The sequence below is a fragment of the Branchiostoma lanceolatum genome, chromosome 14, assembly GCF_035083965.1.
Source record: "Branchiostoma lanceolatum isolate klBraLanc5 chromosome 14, klBraLanc5.hap2, whole genome shotgun sequence".
Taxonomy (NCBI): domain Eukaryota; kingdom Metazoa; phylum Chordata; class Leptocardii; order Amphioxiformes; family Branchiostomatidae; genus Branchiostoma; species Branchiostoma lanceolatum.
In genome coordinates, this window is record NC_089735.1 from 3,411,024 (window position 1) to 3,435,554 (window position 24,531).

At 43.9% G+C, this 24,531-nt stretch overlaps 1 protein-coding gene across 1 annotated transcript; it reads right to left on the reverse strand.

Annotated features, from left to right (window-relative positions):
* Positions 1-398: 398 nt before the first annotated feature.
* LOC136448916 (heterogeneous nuclear ribonucleoproteins C1/C2-like) lies at positions 399-24,531 on the reverse strand. The gene is made up of 6 exons (XM_066448624.1): positions 23,014-24,531; positions 6,579-6,663; positions 5,161-5,250; positions 3,779-3,930; positions 3,103-3,246; positions 399-1,869 (listed from the first exon to the last, which is right to left on the reverse strand). Exons 1-6 carry the CDS (start codon positions 23,261-23,263, stop codon positions 1,589-1,591), a joined length of 1,002 nt encoding a protein of 333 aa, XP_066304721.1. The 5' UTR covers positions 23,264-24,531; the 3' UTR covers positions 399-1,588.

Consider the following 24,531-nt stretch of genomic DNA (forward strand, 5'->3'; position numbering starts at 1 on the left):
CACACCCTCACTCAATCTCTCCTTTTGTCAAATAATATCTTCCATTCCAGCCAATTTGAGAGCATCCTTGCGTCCCATGTAGTATGTCTAGGAATGATCATTTCTGACGTTTGAACTCCCATTCCTCGCTTAATGTAAGGCCATGTTGCTTTGATTATATGGATCACATTCGCGCGCATAAATTTTTGCCCGTTTCCCAAAAAAAAGTTCGTAAGTCTGTAAATTGCAAAAAGCAGCTGCAAATTGAGAAAATGGACGCTGTAAATTGCAGGAAAATGTATAAATTTCGGACAACGGATACCAATGTCGTAGAATGACAAAGTCAATTCCACAGAAAAGAAGTGTTTTTGAAAGAAAAAAATGAAGAATCTAAATTTCGGTATACCATATATATACCGTGTTTAGCTTTGTTCAATCTTCCTGATCACGTAGATTTCATAATGAAGGCAATTTTTTTAACAAACCTTTTTTTTATTCGTACGCTCGCATCAGTTTTGGGGATGGAATCCATATAATGACATCAACACGGCCCAAGTTACCATAAAAACGGCCAATTCAATCTCATCAACAAACGATAGAATGAAGATGTACTGTTGCCATATCCTGGTGACTACCTCACATATCCGTCTTTGATAACGATCACGTCTGTGAGTCGATCATACAATACTTCACCAGTGCACCTGTCAATATAACCCACAAAGAATGGACCGTTCCAGTCGAACACCATAAGCCACGCCCCATGTTCTATTTCGAACACCTCCGTCAAAAATAGAACAGAACCCCCTGTTCTATTTTTGACGGAGGTGTTCGAAATAGAACAGGGGGCGTGGCTTATGGTGTTCGACTGGAACGGTCCATTGCTAAAGCAGCGAGGCTAAGATCATCTCTGGTGTGAAGGGATCATATCACCAGTTACGACACTGAGCGAAGCGAATAAACGGAAATAAAAGATCATGATTCACAACATAGTAAATGTTATTTATCTACATCACTTCTAACCAAAGAGGCATGGTCAAAAAAGACGTCAGTACTCATTGTCGACAACTTTGAATAACACTTATTAAGCGTTACCCCCATAAGATCAATTTCAATTGTTGTTATTTTTCTTCAAAGAAGATATTCATATGACATAACGTTGACCAGGTTTCTACATATGCTTTTTGAAAACTATCGCAAAGAAGCTACAAACTTGATTACGACAGGACGCCCACCAAACAGCAAAGGATCCCGTTATCAAGGTTGAATTGTTATTGCCAGCACAAAAAATAGGACTTGCCGCTGTGGACTGTCTACAACTTATGATCCAGTGCTTATCGAGTCACGTGTTCTGTGTGCATAGACGCCACAGAAACAGTGAATTGCTTATTCCTTGACAAAGGCTGGAGCTAATCAGTCGAAAATTTGGATAAGTCCATTTTTTTTGTATTGGCAATTAACGTTACAGTTCAACTTTGATTCAGAATAACTTCTGCCAACACAGATGAACTTTCAAGTGAACAAAAGATCTCACGATTTGGTGAACTCGCCACATCGCGGGGAGAATAAAACTGCACCCTATCGCTTCCCCCAGTAGCGACCTGTCCACAACTCATCGACCGTTCTCCAGTTTCAGGTCGTTAACAAAACCGTTCGTCTGTTCGTCCATGCTCTCTCCAGAAACAGACGACGTGACGTCGCTCTCCATCTCCAACGAGGCTTTCCCCTCGGATCCGTCGGCGTCCCCTAACATGACCTCGCCCCCCTCCCCCTCGTGTTCCTGCAGGTATATCGTGTTGTCGTGCTGCAGGGAGGCGTGCTGCAGGAGGTCCCACGGACTGCTGCAGGACTGGCCGCACTCCGCACAGGACAGGGAGGCGGGCGGCTGGTCACCTGAGGGAAAAGTTAAAGTTAAAATCTTCCCACATCTTAAGGTGTATAGGGCGGTGCCCATCCCCGTTTCATAGCCCTGGGCCACACTGTGGTGCAATCACTGTAGCAGGGGGCTAGTCCACTGGCAGTGAAGTGTGTTTAGCTTCCATACTGTTTCAGAAGTATGTACCATTTTTACAAAGTCTTTGGTATGACTCAATGCGCCTCTTGTCCAGAAGTGTCCTACCTGGGGCTTGAACCCGGGCCTTCTGGTCCAAGTAATTTGAACCAGATGTGGCAAGTACCAGAAGCGCAGACCACTACACCACAGGGACCCCCCCCCCCCACCTGAGGGAAGGAATACTGTAATTCACTTTATCTTCATGGTAGCAAAATTTCACTGGGTAAGGAAAATGGACATTTTCGCTGAACTTTAACTTCATGGTGGCGGCAAGTGATTTACAGAACAGATGTGTGAAGGAATCATGAATAATCACAACAGGTTTTTTTCACGGTGAAGATAAGTTCACACTACAGAGGTGACCGTGAAAAATAAAGTTACAGTGTTAGAAACAAGAAAGCCACACACAAACCGAAACTAGTTTGGGCGTGGGCCTGAATAAAGTTCTAAACTATGCGGCTACAGCGTCTTCTGAAGATGTGGCGTAAGTGTGTGCGGTTGGCTCGAGGTTGTCCACTACTATTTGCCTACTGAGTGTTTACTGCTTGTTACATATCCCTTAGCATTTGAACCCCTCCTGATAAACTTAGATGCGCGTTTGAAGTATTCGCCTGAGGAAAAGGATGGCTACTTTCACCTGTAATCACTAAGCAGATCTACTGGATACTGTTTCGGCCCATGGCTACTGTCTTGCCATCGCGATCGGACGATCTGCTTATAGATCAGTGCAAACAATGATACGTGCTCGGCAACTGATTCTTTGCAACAATAACACAAGGTTTTCAATTATTGGTAAAGTGGCAAGTTTGACAAGAAGGATTCTTTCCTTGATCATCAGCTACTAGCAGTGTGACTTCATGAAAATTATCATCATATATCGCCGTGGTTCGGTTAAAACTGAAGTCGCCGTCATGATTCTCCGTCCACTTGTCCCTGTGTCTGTTGCTAGCCGTTTTGCCCTTTGCTACATGCAATACTTTTCTCTGACAAGTTTATGTACTCACCCGGCCACTACTTTATTGACTTCCTGAGCTTCTTATGTCCATTTGATAGCTGTAGTGAAAGTTTATTACCTGCGAAGTCGTCTACTTTGAGGTCCTTTTTCCTACAGCCGCAGGTGACGTGCGGTCTGCAGCCCACCAGTTTATGGTGCTGGAGGCGGTGGATGTTTGAGAAGAGCCGCTTGCATCGTCCACAGATAAGAATATCTCCGTCATCTGTGGATATATGTGGGTATCAGAACGTATCGGCACCTCGGCAGTTCAGCCCCCCTCTCACTGGACCCACGGCACGCTGGCGGCGTCGCTGCGTCCTAAACTGGATTTGCGTTACCCTTGACTTGATAATCGGAATATCATTTAAAACGTACAAGTATGGTCAAAAAGACAACAAAACTCACAAAGCTTAAAAAGATTCGTTTTTTTGTGGATTGAATTCATTGAGTGCTTTGTCATTTCGATCGGCCGCAGCGACGCCGCCAGCGTGCCGCGGGTCCAGTGAGAGAATGAAACTCGTTGTCATCAAGTACTGTAGGAGTCATTTTCACTCAATAGCTTTTCAGAACGGTTGCAGTCAGATGTGGTGTAGGTGAGGTGTAACAGGCCGTTCAGTGTAATAAAACCAGCTGCTGCCACGCCGCGTGCCTGCGAAGCTGGCGTGTTACACCGAGTGACGGTTATACCGGCTATATAGATACAAAAGCTTGTGTGTTACGCCGAATGGCGGTTATATACAGATACAGATACGTACTTGACATATTCGTGTGCCGCATGATGCGAGTATGGCTTCTCCGCATGGCAACTGCCAGAGGGGGACCAAGACGAGGCCGCTTGGGAATCGCTGGACCAATCAGAAGCGGCGGTGGAGGCCCGTGGTCATGGAAACCGTGAGATGGTGCAAACCTTCGAGCCAGATAAGGAGATATAGATTCAAATCTAAAAAACATTCATTTTCAAGTCGTGCGGTATACCCGGTAGGATCTACAAGACTTTGTCCGTGACCTCGCCGTGGGCTTGAATTTCGGTAGCCGTTTATCATTTCTATTTTACAGCATACCCATCGTACTGTGGGAGGAGGGATTTGTAACTGCTGTGTGTCAAAGGCGATGGAAGACGAAATAACGTTACATTTTGTCTCCAACTGCCCCTCTAACGACCAGGAAAGGAAAAAAAAGACACCAAAATTTCCAAACGTCTGCTGACGAAAAGAAGACCACAACCCTGTTCACTTCCCGAAACACACTCATTGCAGAAAAAGTGAGACACTTCGACTTCCACCGCTTAAAAAAAGTCAAACCCAAAAGCCAAGATTGTATGGCCCGCTCCAGTTCTTATTAGAATAGTTACTTGTTGCACTTGTCGTCGTTGCTATCGTGTACTGTAGGAATACTTTATACTGTTCTATGTTAAGCCCCCCTCTCATTGGACCCGCGGCACGCTGGCGGCGTCGCTGCCTCCCGAACTGGATTTGTGTTACCCTTGACTGTATAATGGGAATATCAAAACGTACAAGTATGACCAGAAAGACAGCAAAACACACAAAGCTTAAAAAGATTCGTTGGTTGTTGATGAGATTCGTTGAGTGCTTTGTCAATTCGATCGGCCGCAGCGACGCCGCCAGCGTGCCGCGGGCCCAGTGAGAGGGGGGCTTAACAGTTGGCCATCGGACAACAACTTGCAGATAATACTATAACTACTCATGGTCACGGAAAACAACTGGGTTTCTGCCTTGTCTCATTATTCACACAGATATTGGCAGATTGCTCCCTATTAGATACAGAGTCGTGGCCTGGACCTAGATAGTCAGTCAAGCGGGAATTTTTGTGTTCTGTGTCAGCGATATATGATATTCTTGTTTTACGAGTTTCTCCGGGATATATCTCTCGGTCGGTACCGTTACCATGGTATTGTTGCTTTTAAAGTGTGTATTTTACGACTTGCTGGCGAGTGCGAATGATATCAATCGTGTGTTCTAACAAGATGTAAAACTAAGCTACTGCTGTGGCCAGCAGTGAGAAATCATGCTTCACATATACACATTCCCTTAACTCCAATAAAGCATGTAGATTGTGAACGTTAGTTATTGTACACGGATCACGCTCGTAGATGTCAAGATTTCAAATTGCTACATACCTGCATGCCGGCCTTCCCGGTGGACACAGTTCGTACATGAGGCACAGCGGAGGCTTGTACGCTAGGTGCCCATTTATGGCGGGATGTTTTCTGCAAGACATTTACGACACGGTTATAGGCACATGATTCACCGTCACGTCAGGTTGATGCACATTGGATACTTGTTAGGAACTTTACTGCGGAAGCTGCTTATCGGCACGAGGCATTTTCAGGTTGCAATATTTTTGTATAATTGTCTCTTTAAGCCCCCCTCTCACTGGACCCGCGGCACGCTGGCGGCGTCGCTGCGTCCTAAACTGGATTTGTGTTATCCTTGACGTTATAATGGGAATATTATTCAAAACTTACAAGCATGACCAAAAAGATAACAAAGCACACAAAGCTTAAAAAGATTCGTTTTTCGTCGATGAAATTCGATGTGTGCTTTGTCAATTCGATCGGCCGCAGCGACGCCGCCAGCGTGCCGCGGGTCCAGTGAGAGGGAGGCTTAAGGTGGCACAAATGTATATAAATGTACTTGGTTCTCGGACATAGGGTTTTATGAAGAGGAAACCATACAAACAAAAGATCTGGAGGAAAACCTGAATGTCCCAGTGTGTACTGAGGCACAGAATTTCCTCTCAGACTCTGGTTATGTTGATCTTCTAATTCAGAAAAGTCTTTTAGAATCCGACAACCAACAGATCAAATCGGTGTGGCGTCGTGTAGGCCCGGGAAGCTTTTACTGTGGTCAAACTGTCTACTGCCATAGTGATGACGTACCTATGACGTCGGTGCAAACTGGTAACAAATCAGCCATCGAAAGTCGAGCAGAGGTGAATATGCCTCATGTATATTTACTTATTGTACCTCCCCGTAGTAGCGCAAAGAAGACAGAAAGCAATTGTCTAAACTGGCAACATTAGCAAAAAAATATATGATGTTAACCTTTAGTTACATGGTCAAGCGCAGCCCAACAAATTACTGCTCTACTTAGTTTTATTCAAGCCCATTCATATACATATATGTGTATGGTGACTACTCTCCAAGCAGAGCTAGGGTTTCGGCTGGTTTTTGACGTGTTTTTAGGCGTTATTGTCGTGCTTTCTACTTTGTCTTTTTTTTTTTGTCTCGCAAACCCAAGGTTTGCGACACAACAAAAACGATGACAAAGTAGAAGGCATGACAAAAACGCCTAAAAACACGTTAAAAACCAGCTGAAACCCTAGCTCTGCTTGGAGAGTATATGGTGACCAGCTCTGCCCTGCCACTTGCTACATATTGTAATAGAACACCACAGGGTGTCTGTTATACCTCCAGTAACCATGGTGACAGCCGTTTGTCCATGTCATTGACCTTATTTGTTTGGAGAAGAAGAAGAAACGGAGCAAAAACAATATGTTTCCCTTCCGTGAAGTCAAACTCAACAACAGACGTACCTCAAGTGTGGAGACGGAGGAGACGCTCTTGATTTCTGTCCTTGCTTTGGTCTGTTCGTTTTGGGCTCCGATACCAGGTTGCAATCTGAAGAAGTCACAGAAAAGATTTTTGCCATTGATACTACAGAAATACCTCAGTCTCATCAGGCTGGTGAATGACTGAATAACAACGTTCTTTATTCACAACCAAGGAAGTGATAACAGCCGACGTGTCTCATTATTGTTGCTTAACAATATCTGTTGGGACCGTATTGTTAGCAGCGACATCTAGCTGCAGTGCGAAATAGAACCGGTCAGTGCTGCCCTGATAAAGGTGACAGACTGCCATTGAAACGTCGTTAGAATCATAGCAGAATCATAGCAGAAATGAACATGTTTCAATGCTCATATGTCATGTATGTAAATGAGTTGTTCACGGCTTAAGTTTTAGATGTTTTGTTATGGACCCTCCCTCTCTCAAATGGTATCGTTCAGGTCCAAACCGGCACGTTACATGGACATTAAACATGGCACCATGTGGTACTTTAAGTGTATATGTACCCTGCAGATGATGCTTCTTAGGAAAAGCAGAGTTTTATGAAGAAAACTTCAATAAAACGTGCCTGAACAGCTGGTGCCTGCCGTCCTTTATGAATTATTTCTTGGGTTTGAAATAGCATCATTTTACTGGTGAGTGCCAGTAACTGTATATTGTGCTTTTGTGTCCTCATGAAGGTACTCTTCCACTTTAACCAATGGTGGCAAGGTTGCCTTGAGGTTAGGGTTGTTGACCTAGAATCTAAAGGTACAGTAGAATCCAGCTATTTGCATTACTGTTAATAGCATATTTCAAGGATATGCATAAAATCCTGAAAACCAAAACCATTTCCCATTTACTCCATTATAAATAAAATGGCATAATTGCATTAGCCATTTTTGCATACTCTTGCTATTTACATAAAATAATGCCAATGGCAACTGGAAAAACTGGTTGAACATGTCAAAGTCACTAACTCATAGATTATACTTGGTTTGAATCCATGTCCTAGGCCCTAATGCACCCCCCCCCCTGGAAAAGACACTTTGCTCCTACCTCCTCACTTCACCCAGGTGACACTGACAATGAAGTTTATTGCTTAAAACATGTGTAGACAAACTCACAGAGTTTTTTTTAATCACATCGTAATTAGCTGCTGACATTACATGTGCTAACATTTCCTCCTTTGTTAAATGTACATATCTTTGGTCTAGCAGTATGGTACTAACAAGAGAATTGCGTATACAGTATCTTTATAAAGTGTACTTCATTTTCTACATAGTTCTCGTTATAGAATATAGATAGTCTATCACTAGGAGGAGCCCGGTTATATCTACCAGCTTCAGTGAATACCTAGCTTCGGTTGGGGACGTCCTCTAGGATGCATATATGGGACGTTAGGCCGGAGGTACCGTGTTTGAGAAGAGCCAAACCTCGAGCATGTTAAAGAACCCGACACGCTTATCGATAAAAGTAGGGGTCCATCCCGTGTGACAAAAGCAGACTTACAGTCTGGTCTTACCCAGCTTGCTCTTCCTGTACAAAACCGGTGCGTTACGTACGCCGGAAGATGTCAGTGGCCTTGCTATTCATTTATTCATCTATCAAAGATACTGACATACGTTACCACACGAACATAGTGTTTGCTTCCATGCCTAGTTTGTTTGTGTATATATTCTCAACATTGATTGCTTTCATTATGTGGAATGTTTACAAAAATGCATAACGTCTCATGATATTCTCAAATTTACATTTCCATAGTGACTTCCGTCATTAAAGATTTATCAACCGCTTCTAGAAATCATCTAATTGGTAGATGGAGATAAACTGTTGTGTACAGCATTTCGTTGCACCTGAAGACCTTTTGATCTTAATGTTAGAGACAGATGATGTAAAAGATAGTTACAAATCCTTTCATTTGATAATCATCGTCATTAGTAGATAAGAAATCTTAATGTTTGTTTTCCAAGCACACTGGGAATTCAGTCAGACTTCGCATCTAATTTGGATCATTAGGAAAAGTCAGATAAGGAATCGTAATTTTTTGCTTGTTTTTACTGCTCATGGGAATTACTCTCCAAGCAGAGGAATGGGTCCGGCTGGTTTTTGACGTGTTTTAGGCATTTTGTCTGGCTTTCTATTTTGTTCCATATGTTGGTTGGCGACATAAAGAAAACGGGACAAAATAGAAAGCCCGACACAGTAGAAACCCTGGCAAAACGCCTAAAACACGTCAAAAACCAGCCTCTGCATGGAGAGTACATGGGAATCCTAACGGAGTTCTTATCTACACTTATTTCCCACGGTTGTCGTTAGGAACACATTTCCCATTCTGATCCTCCTAGTTTTATTACTTTTTCGGGTTTCGATGGTCAGATATGTTCTTTTTATTATTTCATGTTGTATTTCATCTGTGACTATGAAGAATCTTATCGAGTCGAAAATTTGTTTATGTGGAGAAGACTTGACTAAAATGATGTACAATAGAGAATAACGGAGGATGAACTTGTGTACGCTCCAACCTGTTAAGAGTATGAAACATGATGATGATGATGATGAAGAAGAAAAAAGATATCTACGTTCAATATTTGGACGGCACTCTTTAGTAATAATCAACGCTCAGTTAAGCTATAACGTTGCTCAAGGTGCATGTACTCTTCACATAAGTCTACCTATGTTGTTTTGTAGGGATGTCCCTGGAGCTCAACCGATAGCAGCATTACAGTTGAGCTCCTGGTTCCAATTAGTTGCGCTAACTAGGAGACCTCGGTTCAATCATGGGTTAGGACATCTCAGTTGGGCCTGCAATCTTTTTGCAGAAGGGACGTAAAATGGGTGTCCCGTGTTCCTGTTGTGCATCGAGCACGTGAAAGCAACCCCTCTCTGTAAAAATATACCCTGCTACTGAAATACGTGGCGTCGTGTGGCGTAATGGATAGAACATCCGACTGTCAAACAAGGGGACCCCAGTTCGAACCCGGCCTGCCCCCAGACATGTCTGAACATGCGCCCCGACTTTGTGCCCTTGGGAAAGGCACTTAACACGACTTTCCTCACTTCACTCAGGTGTAAATGAGTACCTAGCTCATCTAGGGTTAGGGACGTCCCTCGGATAGGACGTTAAATGGAGATCCCGTGTTTGGGGAGAGCCACACCCCGCGCACGTAAAAGAACCCACCACACCTTTCGAAAAAGAGTAGGGGCATGCCCCGGTGTGCGATGGTCCAAACCTTACAGTCTGGTCCGGGTTGACATCTTAAGAAGGTGATAGTTCACCTGTTATGTCAATCCTTCCACAAATGTGGTAAATCTGAATAAAATAGAAAAAAAAAATAGCAAGGAAACCCGCTACCCTATGTGCTACTGTCTGAATGAAGCAACGAACGTTGTTTTGTAGAAGTTCAAGGTTTTGTTATCTTCACAGTGTTGTTCTAGAAGTTGCTATGAATTCTCTCTGAACTGTGTATGATAGTTCATAGGTTGGTAACGCAGACACGGTGGCGACAGTATATCAGGATACCGAGGTTCACATGTTTCGCCGAACTGGCTACTTTGTATTCTCCACTCGCAGTATTTTATCCCACGTGTATTGACATGACAGTACCGATGTAGAAGCACAAGTTGACGAATACGTTCCGAACACTTCCACGGAGCTCCCGTCCAGACATCTCGGGATCGGGTGGCGCACTTCCACGACGTTTTTCCCGCGATAGCCACCAGAGGAGGCCGGCAACGTCTTCGCTGATGCTCAATAAAAGGCATTGGAAAGCTTTCGGGATTTGGGACTTTGTGTGGAAGAAATCCTTTTCCAGAAAGATATCGCTTTTTGAGTCGGCGGTCTCTACATGAGATGTTTTGAAGCATGCTTTGGAAACTGAAGCTAACCTTGCCTTGTACTTTAGAATCTGTATCGTCAGTTATTGTGAAGTGGGGGGGGGTGAATGTACACAAAACATCGGTCCGTACGAAGACCTCCTAACCAACCACAGAAAAGGAAAGAAATATGAAGTGGTACGGTCACGTGTCACGGTCATCGGGACTAGCCATATCTATAATGCAAGGATCCGTCCAGGGAGGAAGAAAGGGAGGCAGACAACGGAAAAGATGGGAGGATGATATCAGAGAAAATGGACAGGAATGACACTGAGTGAAACACTAAGAAAAACAGAAAACCGAGAAGGGTGGAGAAAGCTGGTTGCAAGGTCCTCTGTGGTGCCACAACGGCCAAATAGTTAGACCAAAGGATAGAAGAGGACTTGAATATTTTGGCGATCTTTGTCAGAGTCCCTCTTTCAAGTCAAACAGACTTCTCCCAAGCTAATCTTGGTTTTCTTTTCTTCGTCAACGTGTAGCTGCCTTAGGACGGGACGTTAAGCCGTGGTCCACTGTTCATTGTGCTTGTCGAAAAGAGCTAAGGGAATTTCCCCAGTACAATGAACCTGTAAATACTGTACATAGCGTCTGTCTTCTCTGTCACGACCAGTGGAAGATTAGCTCATCTGTTCATTGAGTTCATTTGAGCTGAACTGTTTCGAGATTACTTTCCTTACTTTCCTTCCATGTACTGTCTTGCAGAAGTTTAGAATCTACCTCTTTGTCTTGGCAATGGTTGATGATGCTGTATCAGCTGCAATAGATATCTTTACACGCGGCTTTCACACATTGGTTAAAACGTTGGATACCGTCTCCAACACTGCTTCGACCGACTTTACTGTTTCATTCATTAGATGATATTACTTGGCGTGTTCTGTACATTTCATATAAGGCCCCCATTCCACTAGACGGCGATCGCGCTGCGCTGTCGCTGCGACCTAAATCGGATTTCTATAACCCTTTACTTTACAATGGGAATATCATGCAAAATGTAAAAGAATGACTGTAAAGAAAACAAAACACACAAAGCGTAACAAGATTTGTTTTTTTATCTGTGAAATTAATTGGGCTCTCTGTTAGATTCGAGGTCGCAGAGAGCGCGCGGCGAGAGAGTTCCGTCCTAGTGGAATGGGGGTGGAATCTAGGCTGTTTTATACCACTACACTCGAAGACTAATACGATGCAGTCCAAACTACATATTGATTAATGACTACGACCATATGGTTGATTACACTTCTAAGCTGTAATCATGCTGCTGTCATATCGGCATTATATTTACATTGAACATTATCGTTGTGAACTTTAGAGCATTGCTCTCTCCTTCTTGGTGAAGACACTCTTGCTCTTTCCTTCATTTATCACACGACGAATGGCCATGTAGCCTGGGTGCCATCTTATTTCTACCGGGGCTCCTACACTCGCTATCCTAATTTTAGGGTAGCGAATGTAGGAGCCCCGGTAGAAATAGGATGGCACCCAGGCTATGGCCATGTTCTTCAGATCAGAATGACTTGTGTCGTAGAGTGTCAGCTTGTGTTATTCTTGTACGCTGAAACACGATAGTCATTGATACGTGTGTGTGGTATGTTATGACAGTTTTATTGTGTTGTGTTGTGTTGTGATATGTTATCTTACATTATGATATGTTGTGTAATTTCACGATAGATCACTATGTAACTAGACGTTTATATCTTTAAGTGCACTTTGTCGTGATTTTTGATGACTCATCTTCTAGCCAGTTATCTCCATGAAAAATGGAGATATTATTGTTGTGTGTGTGCGTGTGTGTGTGTGTGTGTGTGTGTGTGTGTGTGTGTGTGTGTGTGTGTGCGTGTGTGTGTGTATGTTTATGTGTTCCGGACATTTGGTAGTTAGCTTAACGTAGAACCTCTTGATGTATTGTGATGATATTTGGTATGTGGGTAGGTGTTGGGATGACGAAGGTTAAGGTCAATTTTGGCCACCTTAGTGTGTAACCTTGGTGCTGCAGCAGAAATTCCGTTTTTCGTATCTTTTGGCCTGGACGTGCCATGATTTTTGTTTCATTTGATGGCACCACAGAAATATATGATAAGACATGATAGACAGTTTCTGTGTCATTATTTTCTACCAATGGAACGTAATTTGCAGTATTCAACATAATTACGATACGAAAAACATAAGTTACAACCACAAATCCTCCCTAAGAAAGACTAAACAAACTCCAAATTAACTGATGATATCAATGTCTATATTGTACGGCGGACGCGCAGAGAAGCTATAATTACGAACATCATTTTCCCTGTATGTAAGTAGACGGGTAATAAACCCGAGCAGGGGGATTAGACGTGATGATTTCCTCTGTCAAGCACGTTGAAGGGTTCCGTGGAGGATCCGAACTAGTCTCTACCAGACTTAAGCCCCCCACTCACTGGACCCGCGGCACGCTGGCGGCGTCGCTGCGGCCGATTGAATTGACAAAGCACTCAACGAATTTCGTCGACAAAAAATAAATCGTTTTAAGCTTTGTGTGTTTTGTTGTCTTTTTGGTCATACTTGTACGTTTTGATATTCCCGTTATAAAGTCAAGGGTAACACAAATCCAGTTTAGGACGCAGCGATGCCGCCAACGTGCCGCGGGTCCAGTGAGAGGGGGGCTTCTATTCTCCAAGCAGAGGTTTCGGTCGAGTGTGGTAGGAGTGTCAATAGATCGGGCACTCAAGGAGAGGAAGCTTGTACCACATGCCGACTACATGTACGTCAGCCTGTGATAAAGTTTTAGCTTACACAAGTTCAAAACATTGATCGAAGAGGTGAATCATAGCGATTCTCCACTTATCCTCGCGAGCTTTTATCAATAAACCATACAGACAAGTTGACGAGACTTAATGAACATTGATTTTTCTTCTTTTGTTCTTCTTTAAGCTGCCTTGATTAATGTCGGCAGCGGCGAATATTATCTCTATAGATCACTGAGAGAAGACACCATCTCGCATTTGTAAGGATGATTACATGTATAACGTTAAATCCCTTGTTGAAGTTCTTAGAGCGGCTTAGGGTAAGTTTGAGTATAAGGTTTGCGTTGAGACACATTATATCAATAATGATTTATCCAGAACATTCAGATTGTTTTCAACACATCCTCACGCATTGCGGATTTTTCTTCGTTATTCTCTTCGATTCAATAAGACACGTCGGAGTATTAGAAGCAAATGTCAGGCGAAATAAGGGATCTGTGTGTGCTAGTGAGGAATTATTAGCATGTGCGGTTGATTGAGTGATTGAGTGCTGAACTTTGCAGTGGAAATGCCAATCATCAGTGGAATCGCACGTAATATTTCCCCAAACTCCCTCTAACATGAACATGGTAGCAGACAGTCACTTGGGGTGAAACACAATATCTATTGCACCTAGGAAGGCCGGGGGATCGGTTTCTTATACTTTCCTGAGATTCGTATATTGTTTTCTGTTATCCGTTCGGTAACTGTCGTCCTAAGAAAAAAGATGTGAGCGTTCTGGAAAAATATAATGCAATCCAGTTAAGTTCTGTAGAATATAGCTTACTTTTTAGATTACTTTTGATGTAAGTAACCGAAGTTGAGACCCCGGTTCAATCCTGGGAAAGGCAGCTCGGTTGCGGCTGCACCCATCTTTCAGAAGGGACGTACTATGGGGGTCCCATGCTCCTGGTGTCTCGAGCACGTTAAAAGGAAAGAACTAGTAACCACTTCCTGTAAAAATGCACCCTACTACTGATACAGCAAGTACAATTGCTGCCCTATGTACTACTGTACACTGTAGGGATCTGAATGAACAAAATAACCGAAGGCATTAAAATATCTACTCAATCTCAGACTTTGATGTTGTTTTTGCTTATTTTGCATTGAAAATTCATGTAAAAAATACCGAAATATTTGACAAGATTTCCCATTGGAAATGCAAAGTAAATCTGCCCTACAGAACTATCCACTCCTCCACCAAAATACCCCTTTCTTAACGGGCGACCTCAAGGGACGGAAGGGTTAAACTCTGAAGAGACCCGGACTGATTGCAGCTGACAATGTTAAGTATGGATGTCAGTACTGGAGGGAGGCGCCGGTCAACTTGTCACTTTGTGTTATCACACACAAGGTCCACCGGCATGAGGGACTCCGCTCTAAGGTTCCGCGCGTTCCATTTGCTGTTGGCCAAAGAATCCACGTTCTATCTAACGTTCCGCGTGTTCCAATTGCTGCTGGCCAAAGAACGCATGTTCCATTCGGGTTACCTGAGGTCATGTTGCAGGGACAAACGCGCAATGAACAAATGTAGCTTTAATAGATCATTAGAAAACGTCCATTATTGCATGGGGAGGAGTATTGGCGAAACATGCTGTATTTACTCATTCCCGGTGCAGCGGAGCTAGGCGGTGACTGACCTCTCCGTCTCAGGCGCTGCTGACATAACCAGGGAAGAAGGGTAATAACTGAGACTCCTTCTCTTACGGATTCGTCTGTACCAAATATTGAGAAATGGCAGATAAAGAGTTCTTCGCTCGACATGAGGTTAAGTGAGGTCAGCGACTGACGAAGGGTGGACGGATCTGAACTATTTTGTCATTCGTCATTGATCTGTACAGGTTTGAAAACAAGAGAGGGAGAGAGAGAGAGAGACAGACAGACAGACAGTCACAGACAGATAAACAGACAGACAAAGAGAGAGAGAGTGTGTGTGTGTGTGTACATGTGTGTGTGTCTGTTTGTGGAAAGGGAGAGAGAAAGAGAGAGTGTGTGTGTGTGTCTCACAGAATGATCCCCGGGCGTTCCGCGCCTAACGGTCCAATTTGGCCGCCCCTCACACACATGAAGGTCTCTCAGCGCTCTCTCCAGCTTCACCAGATCGATAGTTCTCTAACTAAAGGACGCCTGCCTTGTTATCCTCCCCCTGTTTACCTGCTCCTTTGTCTGCGCGCGCTACAAATGGCTGCGGAGACCCCTGCCCGTTATTGGAAGCGACGAACGGAAAATACACTCAATGATGTTTCCCCTGGGTGTAATATAGACCTGATCGAACGGACGCCAGTGCGTGGGAACGAATGACAAAAGGTACCCTCTGTAGTCGGGAATAAAAACTAATGGGTCTTTGTATACCACATAGTATGATCCAGGAATTATGGCGTCTCTCACCACTCTGGTCTCATAGTCAACCACTTCAACTCAATGCTGACTCGCGAAGATTTGCCGAGAGCGTCTGTTATTGAGTATCTATAATGGGCAGCTCACGGTAAGCACTCAACAGATAGCTTGGATTACACGCCGATGCTATTCAAAGTAAGTATTTCGTCGTCGTTGTGAGAATCTTTTTCCTTGTGATCGAGTGACTATCAAAGGGCCATAAGTTGTATTCAAATACATCTGGCCATACTTAACCGCACATCTTGTATTTCCTCGTTGTGATTTCAGATGCGTAGGCTTTAGGCAAATGTAGTTTTATAAAACAACAGCTTACTTGGGACAAGATAGCATTGGCTATGATGTGCCTGACATATTTCAAGTTGATAAGAACTTGGATAAGACTGAAGTAGGAAGTTTTCACTAGACGGCGATCGCAGAGTGACCGTACAGCGACTAAAATTGGATCTGTGTGATCTTTGATTTTATAATTGGAATATGATACAAATTGTAAAACTATGATTGAAAACAAAGCACAGGAAACGTAAAAAAAAGATTTGTTCTTTATCTATGACAATACTTTCTACACATGCCAGGTGCATGTACCACAGCATTTCACATTAGAGGCGCAAAATGTACCACCAAGGATGGAATACCTATGTTATATCATTATAAGGCCTACCCCAGTACACCCTGAGCCTCACTTTGATGCATGACCCCCAGCTGACCCCGTGAAATTAAAAATGGCCGCCGTAACTGGATCTGTCAAATCAAGGAGGTTTTATAAAACCTCCTTGGTCAAATCTTTGGTCGCCCAGTGGTTGCAGCGTGGTTGCAGCTGAAATGCGGGTTACAAAGCAGAGAAGAAGGCTACACTTCTCACGGCATGTTCGAAACTAACAATTAACCCCACTCGATTGTAACACAAAGACTTATACTAGCCCTTATTTGGATTAGTAAATAGTATTTGTATTTTAATAGTTGTTGCCATACATTGTACCGTGCACGTTAACAAAGTTGTACATCTGCAATGTTCAAACCTTTTCCAAAGAACATTACCAAGTTTGTTTGTTTTTGTTTGAACCTTTTTTTATTCATGATAAGCTCAAATCGGCACGCAGGCCGCTTTTCATTGAGTGAAGAGGTAAGAGTCAGATACAATATAACAGAGATACACATTCATGTGCCACAGGTTTTCAAATTTCAACGCTTTCAACTACTTGAAGCGTGGTTGCCCATATATTTTGTATGCCTGCTATTATTTCCCCCCTAATACCCTCTCCCACCAAAGTGCCATTTTATGTTCAGCTTGCTACCCTGTGCAATCATTTTCGCTGACAAAATCTAATTACTGACGAAGCCATTAAGGACAAGCCGACGATAGAAGCTAAGATTAGGCAAAGTGTGTAATTAAAAGATACCACCGGCACAAGTGATCAGGATACAAGTTCTCCTAACCTGCCCAGTCTCTCAAACTAACATTTTTGATGATTGTGAATTTTTTCAAAATATATAGAGATCATGAAACACCCCTGTCAATAACGCCCTAGGGAGCAAACCCTAGTCAATAAAGCCAATGGGAATGGCCTCTGCAACAATGTGTAAATACCCTGTTATTTTTCTATTTCATTGTGTACACATGTTATAATTGTGCAATAGAAATTACTAAAAAAATAACTTGATCAGGACGGATGAGCTCAGGTGGTGACAATTTTATATTGATGACAAAATGCCAACTCTCTCTTTATTCATGTAATCGTTCGTTTGAGTCTGAATCATATAATGTCTTCCTGTTGATATACACAGTTGACTTTTTGTATTTACAACGTATAACGCATGCAATACAATTAAGATGTATTGTTATTACTATCATTATGACTATGTTTGGTAACGAACTAGCGAGTAAGAAGATATATTTCAAAATCAAGTTAATTGATATAATTTTTATGGTGATTTATTTTATTGCAGAACCTCATTCCTTACCCACATTTCTACCGAATACTTCTTAAGTCACGTCATTACTTTTGAAGATTTATTGCTAAGGCTTGCCATTCATCATGACATTACCTAACTCCCACTGCTTCCTCGTTGTACACCCATCTATTGTGTATTTGTGAGTCAAAAAGATTACTGATCTGTTGTACAAACATGGGTATTATAAATAGATATATGTCAGGCGTGTAAACGTGATTAATCTAGATTTAAAATACCTATTTGTTGCTGCAGTGAGATAGGAACAGACATTTATTAAGTCGTGACTGAATAAGCAGCCATTAGCCAGAGGAATATGAGAATAAAACAGGTCAAGCAGAGTATGCAGTTCTACAAAATATCGATTGACTGCAGTAATGTGAGTCGATTTCTGGAGAAGTTGCGCCGCAAACAAGCTCCGAGCAGTTTATTAAAAACCAAAGACGGTCTAATAGGGGATAGGAATGGCGAACAATCGATAGATGTACTTTTAGAAAAAAGAGCGTTAAAACTTAAAGCCTGTTGTTTTCAGACTGCCCTGGTGAAAGATGATAAAGTCCATAAATCATAAGAAAGGGTCAAGTACTGTAAATGCATTTAAGTTCGCGTGGTTTTTATTTCGCGCTAAGGCGAAAATGGAGGATTTGCGGTGGTTTAAGTTTGTGGCAGCGCTATAGTCACATACTGCTACAGTATTGGACAAAAATGGTCGCGGTGAAACGTCGCCGCGAAAACCGCGAACATTTCTGCATTTACAGTAGTCTTCAAGGGGTATTCACGGTTCACGTATGCACTGATTCTGACCTATTTACTAGCTTATTATGAAAGTCAATGCACAGGGGAAGCTATAGAGCAAGTAGTGTCGGTGAACTGTATTTTAGATAATGAAGAAGAAAAACTTTATTGCACGACAATTGTTCACGGTACTATGGCAACAACCATTAAACATAGTACAATGTAGAGGTTTGAAATTAAACTTACTATCCTACTTACTAATACAATAAGGGCTAGCATAAGTCTTTGATATGGTGTTATAATCGAGTGGGTCTAATCATTAGTTTCTCTATGTTTTCAAGTAACAAAGCGATCTTTTACGTATTTACCTATTTTTGCATTGTGGTGGCTGTTGCATCTAAAGATGTATTCAAATCTGTCTGTATTTAAATCTGTTGTACTTGATTTGAGAAGTAGGAAGTCCATGACATCTAAATGAATATAGTGATAGACAGTAGTGGTGCGTTTTTTGCCAATGTAAACGTTGGGTGGCCACTGGTACAAAACAGAATATTTGTTTGCTAATTACCTTCGCCAAGAAGGTTTTGTTTTCGGTGCCGTGTTCATGTCTGTGAACAGCATATATCGAGAAGTCATGAATGGATGCTTATGATGTTTGGTAGGGTTTGGAGAAACGAAGATCAAGTTCGCTAATGTACATCTTAGCGGCTCTCTATGGAACTGCAGCATAACATCCGGTTTTGAAATCTCATGTTCTGGACATGCTATGGTCGTGATTTCTGACTGGCCGATAGCTCTTGCAACAGAGAGTGAATTGTTTATTTTTGCCACCCTAGCGGCTTTTTAGGAACTGCAGGAGTCGATTTTGTTTGAAACTTTAACTTCTAAGTAAGATCTGTTGATGGTGCGTGGGATGAGTATCGTTCTTTGATATGGAACGTTATGCGAAAGCCAAATGCCGGTATGTTCATTACCATATGGACTTTGTTGCTTGAGCGACCAATTTCAGATAAAGCAGAGTAGAGGCCAAAGATGGCAGCACAGATTACTCGACTTGAATGTGATTAAGAGACAGGCAAACGCACAATACATTAGTCGAGACAGATGTCGCTTGGAGGAAGTATTCATTTCTTTATATTTTCACAATCTCAGGGTATTCATCAAACTTACCCCGTGGCGATATTGTTCCCGCGAACAACTCATTTCGTTGGCGTATGTTGTTCAGCAGAGATACTGACACTGATAAAGCTAGAAAACCTCGGCAAGTAATGAACATGTAATGGGCATGTAAAGCATTCCGAGTCCTATCTAGATAGCTTCATCTACCCACGGTGTTATTGATCCAGCGGGCACAATGAGGATAAGCCGCTCACCATACAGTGAAGCACATGTAACAGCGCATCGACTTTTCCGCCACACAAATGTCCATTGAAGGCGTATTTACAAAGTTGCCAGCAGCAAATGATTAGCAGATCCATCAAATAAGTCGTCAATAACTACGCTCACTGGGAACGGTGGGTCGTCACTTCGAAGCCATGCAGTTATAAGACGCCGACGTTACCTCACGGCGGTTGGGGTTTGTATTTTTCTCTCCATGAAAAAATGGAAATATTGTTTTTGGCGTGTTTGTTTGTGTGTGTGTGTGTGTGTCTGTTTGTGTTTCCGGACTATTGTAGTCAGCATAACTCAAGAACCTCTGGATAGATTACGATGATATTTGGTATGTGGGCGGGTGTTGTGAAGCCGAAGTTCAAGGTCGATTTTGGTCCCCCTGGTATGTGACTTTGGTACTGCAGCAGAGCTTCTGTTTTTGTATCTTTTGACCTGGACGTGCTGTGGTCTTGATTTTTGGGTGGCAGATAGCTTGTGATGTAATAAAGAAGTGGTAAAGGTTTAGGCCTCCTAGTTGTTGGTTTGTATTGGATTCCCGGTAAAACGCCTCATGGCCTATATGTCTAACACACCAGGTTTGTACTGAACAGTACAAGCTGCATATCCGACAGATATATTTGATCTACTCACAGTGGAAAGGACCCCTACTCCTTTCTATAAGCGTGGTGTGTTCTTTTACGTGCTCGAGGTGTGGCTCTTCTCCAACACGGGACCTCCATTTAACGTCTTATCCGAGGGACGTCCCTAACCGAAGCTAGGTACTCATTTTCACCTGAGTGAAGTGGGGAAAATCGTGTCAAGTGCCTCTCCCAAAGGCAAAACGTCAACGAGACAAATCAGGGGACCCCGGGTTTGAAACAACCTGCCACTGCGCCACCACGACGCCATACATTATTCTCTTGTAATAATGAAGTATGTCTATACTTATAGAACTGTGTGTTCAACGTATTTGATGGCAGCATTAGGGAACCGTTCAAATGAGTCATGAACTGCAATCTTTTGACGCTACACAGGCTTCTATGTTTCAGACGTTTTGAGAAACCGTTCTACTCCGTTTGCATGTGAACCTTACACAGCGGAATAAAAGCGTAAACATATTACGTTGGTTAATATAAATTATGCTTTCAAGGTAATAATTCAAATGATTTCATGCGCATCAGCAACCTAAATGTCCTTTGATGTCTTTTTACGACCTGATGAATTTTTCAAAAGTGATCATGCCATAAACGCCCGGGCACGCTAGGGTGAATCACTTCTACTGGATTTATGCGTTAGATTGGAACCCCGGATTTGTACAAACACGGCACGGCCGGATCCCTGGAAAAGGCCACGGAGAAAATAGATGAGGCCGTCCGTTGTAACTGATGGGATGTGGGGGTGACCTGAACACGCAGGGTTTACTCTAGCCACGCAGGACCGTGAAATCGGTGCCTATTTGGGGCAAACACCGCAGGCGGAACGCTGCATAAATTGTACAGACGGGCGAGACTGGTTCTCCGCATCCGCGCGGCCTATTTCTGAGTAATCCGGCAGGAACTTGTTGATGATCTCCTTGCATTCTCAACCCGACATATGCGTGCGCCTCTTAATAAATGGGGCACTCGTATGCACATTCATAATTGTCTCTTCCTGGGATCGAAGACGCATCTCGCACTGCATTTGATTTGTCCTGAGGGCTGCACTACGGTCTCTTAGCGTTCATTTAATCACCAGTCATCGCAGTGCACGCCTATAGAATATCAGGGAGGGTAGGGTGGCGAACATCGCACGGAACGATTATATTAGGGTAAACGTTTCATAAAAATCACAGCGTGGACGATTCGGGCTACCCAGTTGCGGAAGGACAGAAATGGAATACAGCGAACGGTTTACATTATAGAGACTTCCGCACAGCCAGGCTTGCAGAGTTCGGAGTTAATCAAATAGACCGCCGGCATTTGGCAATACATCAAATTCGCAATGCCGCATAGAACGATGGCTGCCTTCTACACTTGGGAATAGCGCGGCTTCGCTTCGATGGAGGCATATCTTTTCACAACTTGTTAGGCATCGTAATTTCTGTTGGGTATCTCGAAATGTTTGACAGCAAAGGACGTCTTGAAAGGGAGCCAGAAAGCGACAAAGATGCGACGTGTATGCAGAAAACCCTTCATTTGGCGTAAGATAGTCATAGTGACAGCGAGCAGCAGTGGCAAATGCCTAGTCTCGCAAATGCCGACCTCTGCGCTCAATGCTTAGGCTCTACCAGCCTCCGCGGGTCGCTGGGAAAATAGCAGAAATTGGCCAAATAGAGTCAATTGTATGAAGGGAGTCGGCTACGGAGAGAGGGTCCAATATTGCAACCCTAACTGCGGCTGCGAATGTTACCCTCCATGGTCAAAGTCCCCCTGCAAATGTTCTCCCTATAGCCGGCGCGGTTAGTCTGGTAGAGACTACTCAATGCTCGTGTGAGGGCCCCAAGAAGCTTTGCTAAGTATTGTCAGATTAAAGAGGGATTACCCGAAGAACGGGAGGCCATACCGTATGGGCATACTAATGACCTCCTGTAGCAGTTGGTCTGACAGCGCGCTGACAAATGGTGATCCTAACGGGTGGCGGGTGAAAGTCGCTCAAGTTTTGATTAATTATCGTTTTGATAGTGTAACTGGAGTAGATTATACACCCAGGGGAAGGTACGGACTACGCAGCCGTACATCACCGGGCAGTAAACGAACATTAACGGCAGTGGGGCAGATTCTTCAGCAAAGCTGTCATCAGATTCCACATACTAGTATATCCAGCAGACGGCTTTGAAATGTTATGTACGTTCTGTTTTGTTTCCAAGTATTGGTTTGAGAACATATCTTACCATCAGATGCTGATTCAAGTCCTCCCCGCGGTCTGCAAGTGTCAAAAGAATTATCGCTCGCTGCTCAACCGTGAAGAGCACAGACTCAACACGACTCGGTGTGTTCAACATCCATCATTTTTATGATATCACAATGGCACCATGTGTGCATCACTTTGGCAGAATCAAATGCGTCCACAAGGGACTCTCTCTGTGCGAGGTAGAAAGCACTACGTCACTCAGAAATGTGCTTCAACTTGCAAAAACATCTTATGTCAGAGCTTGGAGTGGTTGCCATACCAATGGGAGAGGCAGATGTAAAGGATGCTTTTTTATACGTTGTTGTCATCACTTAACTGAGTGACGTTCATATCTTTTCTACTGCACATTTTGCTCATCTGAAAACGCAGCTACACTGACCTTGGTACTGAAGTACTGAGAGTTGTATCATTAGTCACTGAAATGGAGAAGACGTGATAAAACCCAACTCACCAAGAGCCTGTCCGACTATCAGTCTTCCGTCTTCTCCGGCCACGGCTGCCCTGGCGTCGGCCTCGTTGGTATACTGCACGAAGGCATAGCCCTTATGGATAGAGCAACCCTTGATGCTTCCGTACTGAGCAAAGATGCTCTCCACCTCCGCTCGAGGAATCTTCACCGTGTTAAGATTGCCGATGAAGACCCGGGACTTGACATCCTTAACGTCTGTGCTGTTAGTTATGTTGCTGATTCCGCCCAGCATTGTTTCCTCTTCCGCGGCGCTGTCAAACTCCGTGGTGGCGTATCCGCGATGATGAGAGGGTCGGAGGAAGTGCGTAGCGCGTGACAGGGATTGCCTCTGTCACTGGCGACCGTTAACTGCTCTGTAAAGCTGTCTGACGGCTCTAACCATGGAGAAAACCTTGAGCCGCTTCCTCCACCGTGCGGCCTCCTCGGAATACTGACGAGACGAGTGCTAATCAGCGAGACGAGAGCCGCCTGGCTGTGTTGGAAGTGCGCGGCACCTGCCGAGGCGTTCTGGCCGCGGCGGAGTGGGGGAGCGTGTTGTGATTTATGGAGAGCGAAATGCACCCGGACCAGTGACAGGCAATGCTTTCAATGACACACGATCTGTGCCACGCGCACTAATGACGGCCTAGTCAGCGCCGACAAATGGGGCCGCGCCTCCAACAGTACTTGAACTGGTCCGAACACGTCTGCAAGCCATAAATCAGAAGAAAAAAACACAACCAGGTCCACTATCGGTGATTCCGCGTTCCTTTCTAGTCTCGTGGGACGAAGCGTAGTAATACGCTGCCGGCCTCTCACCAACCGCTAGCGTATTCCGATGCTTTCCAATTCGCCGTACTTTAATACAGCTGTGCAACCCGCGAAGAACACTGCCCCCGCTCGGCAAGGTCTCTCTCCAAATTGGCTCCTGAGATTTCTCGTACTCCGGCTGAGCCTGCACTTCTATCTCGTATCTCGGCCGTAAGGAGCGCAGATTATCCCAGCGATAGTACGGAAAGTCGGGCTAAGCCCGTGAGAACCTCATCAAAAGCGTGGAGGATGATGCTCCTGTGGGGCTTTGCCCGACTTTAACTAATAGCACCCGCGGCTGGTCTCCGGGAGTGTTTGTCTTAGGCGCGCGCCAGGTTCTACTCGTGAGGCAGGACTTGCGCGTAGGCAGCTGAACTTTGTTAGGATAGATAGCGCCTGCGATGGAGTACCGGATACGAGCGGTGCAATATATTCTTTACCTTCCAATTACCTTACAGCGCGGGGGATGATATTTTGTAATTCTTTCGGATCAATGGAAAAACCGCTGGTTAATCTGATTACTGCACGTAAGAAACACGACTGTGGTGCCATTATTACTCAGAGCTGTTCACTGCCTGAAGACTCGATGCCTTCTTTCAACTTGAATAAAGTGTGATGTATTCCCCGCCCGCCGTCTTTTGACAGACAACACGTGTTCTGGGTGTAAAGCAGATCCCAATCACTCCGTGTGGGACCGAGGGATGTTGGAAG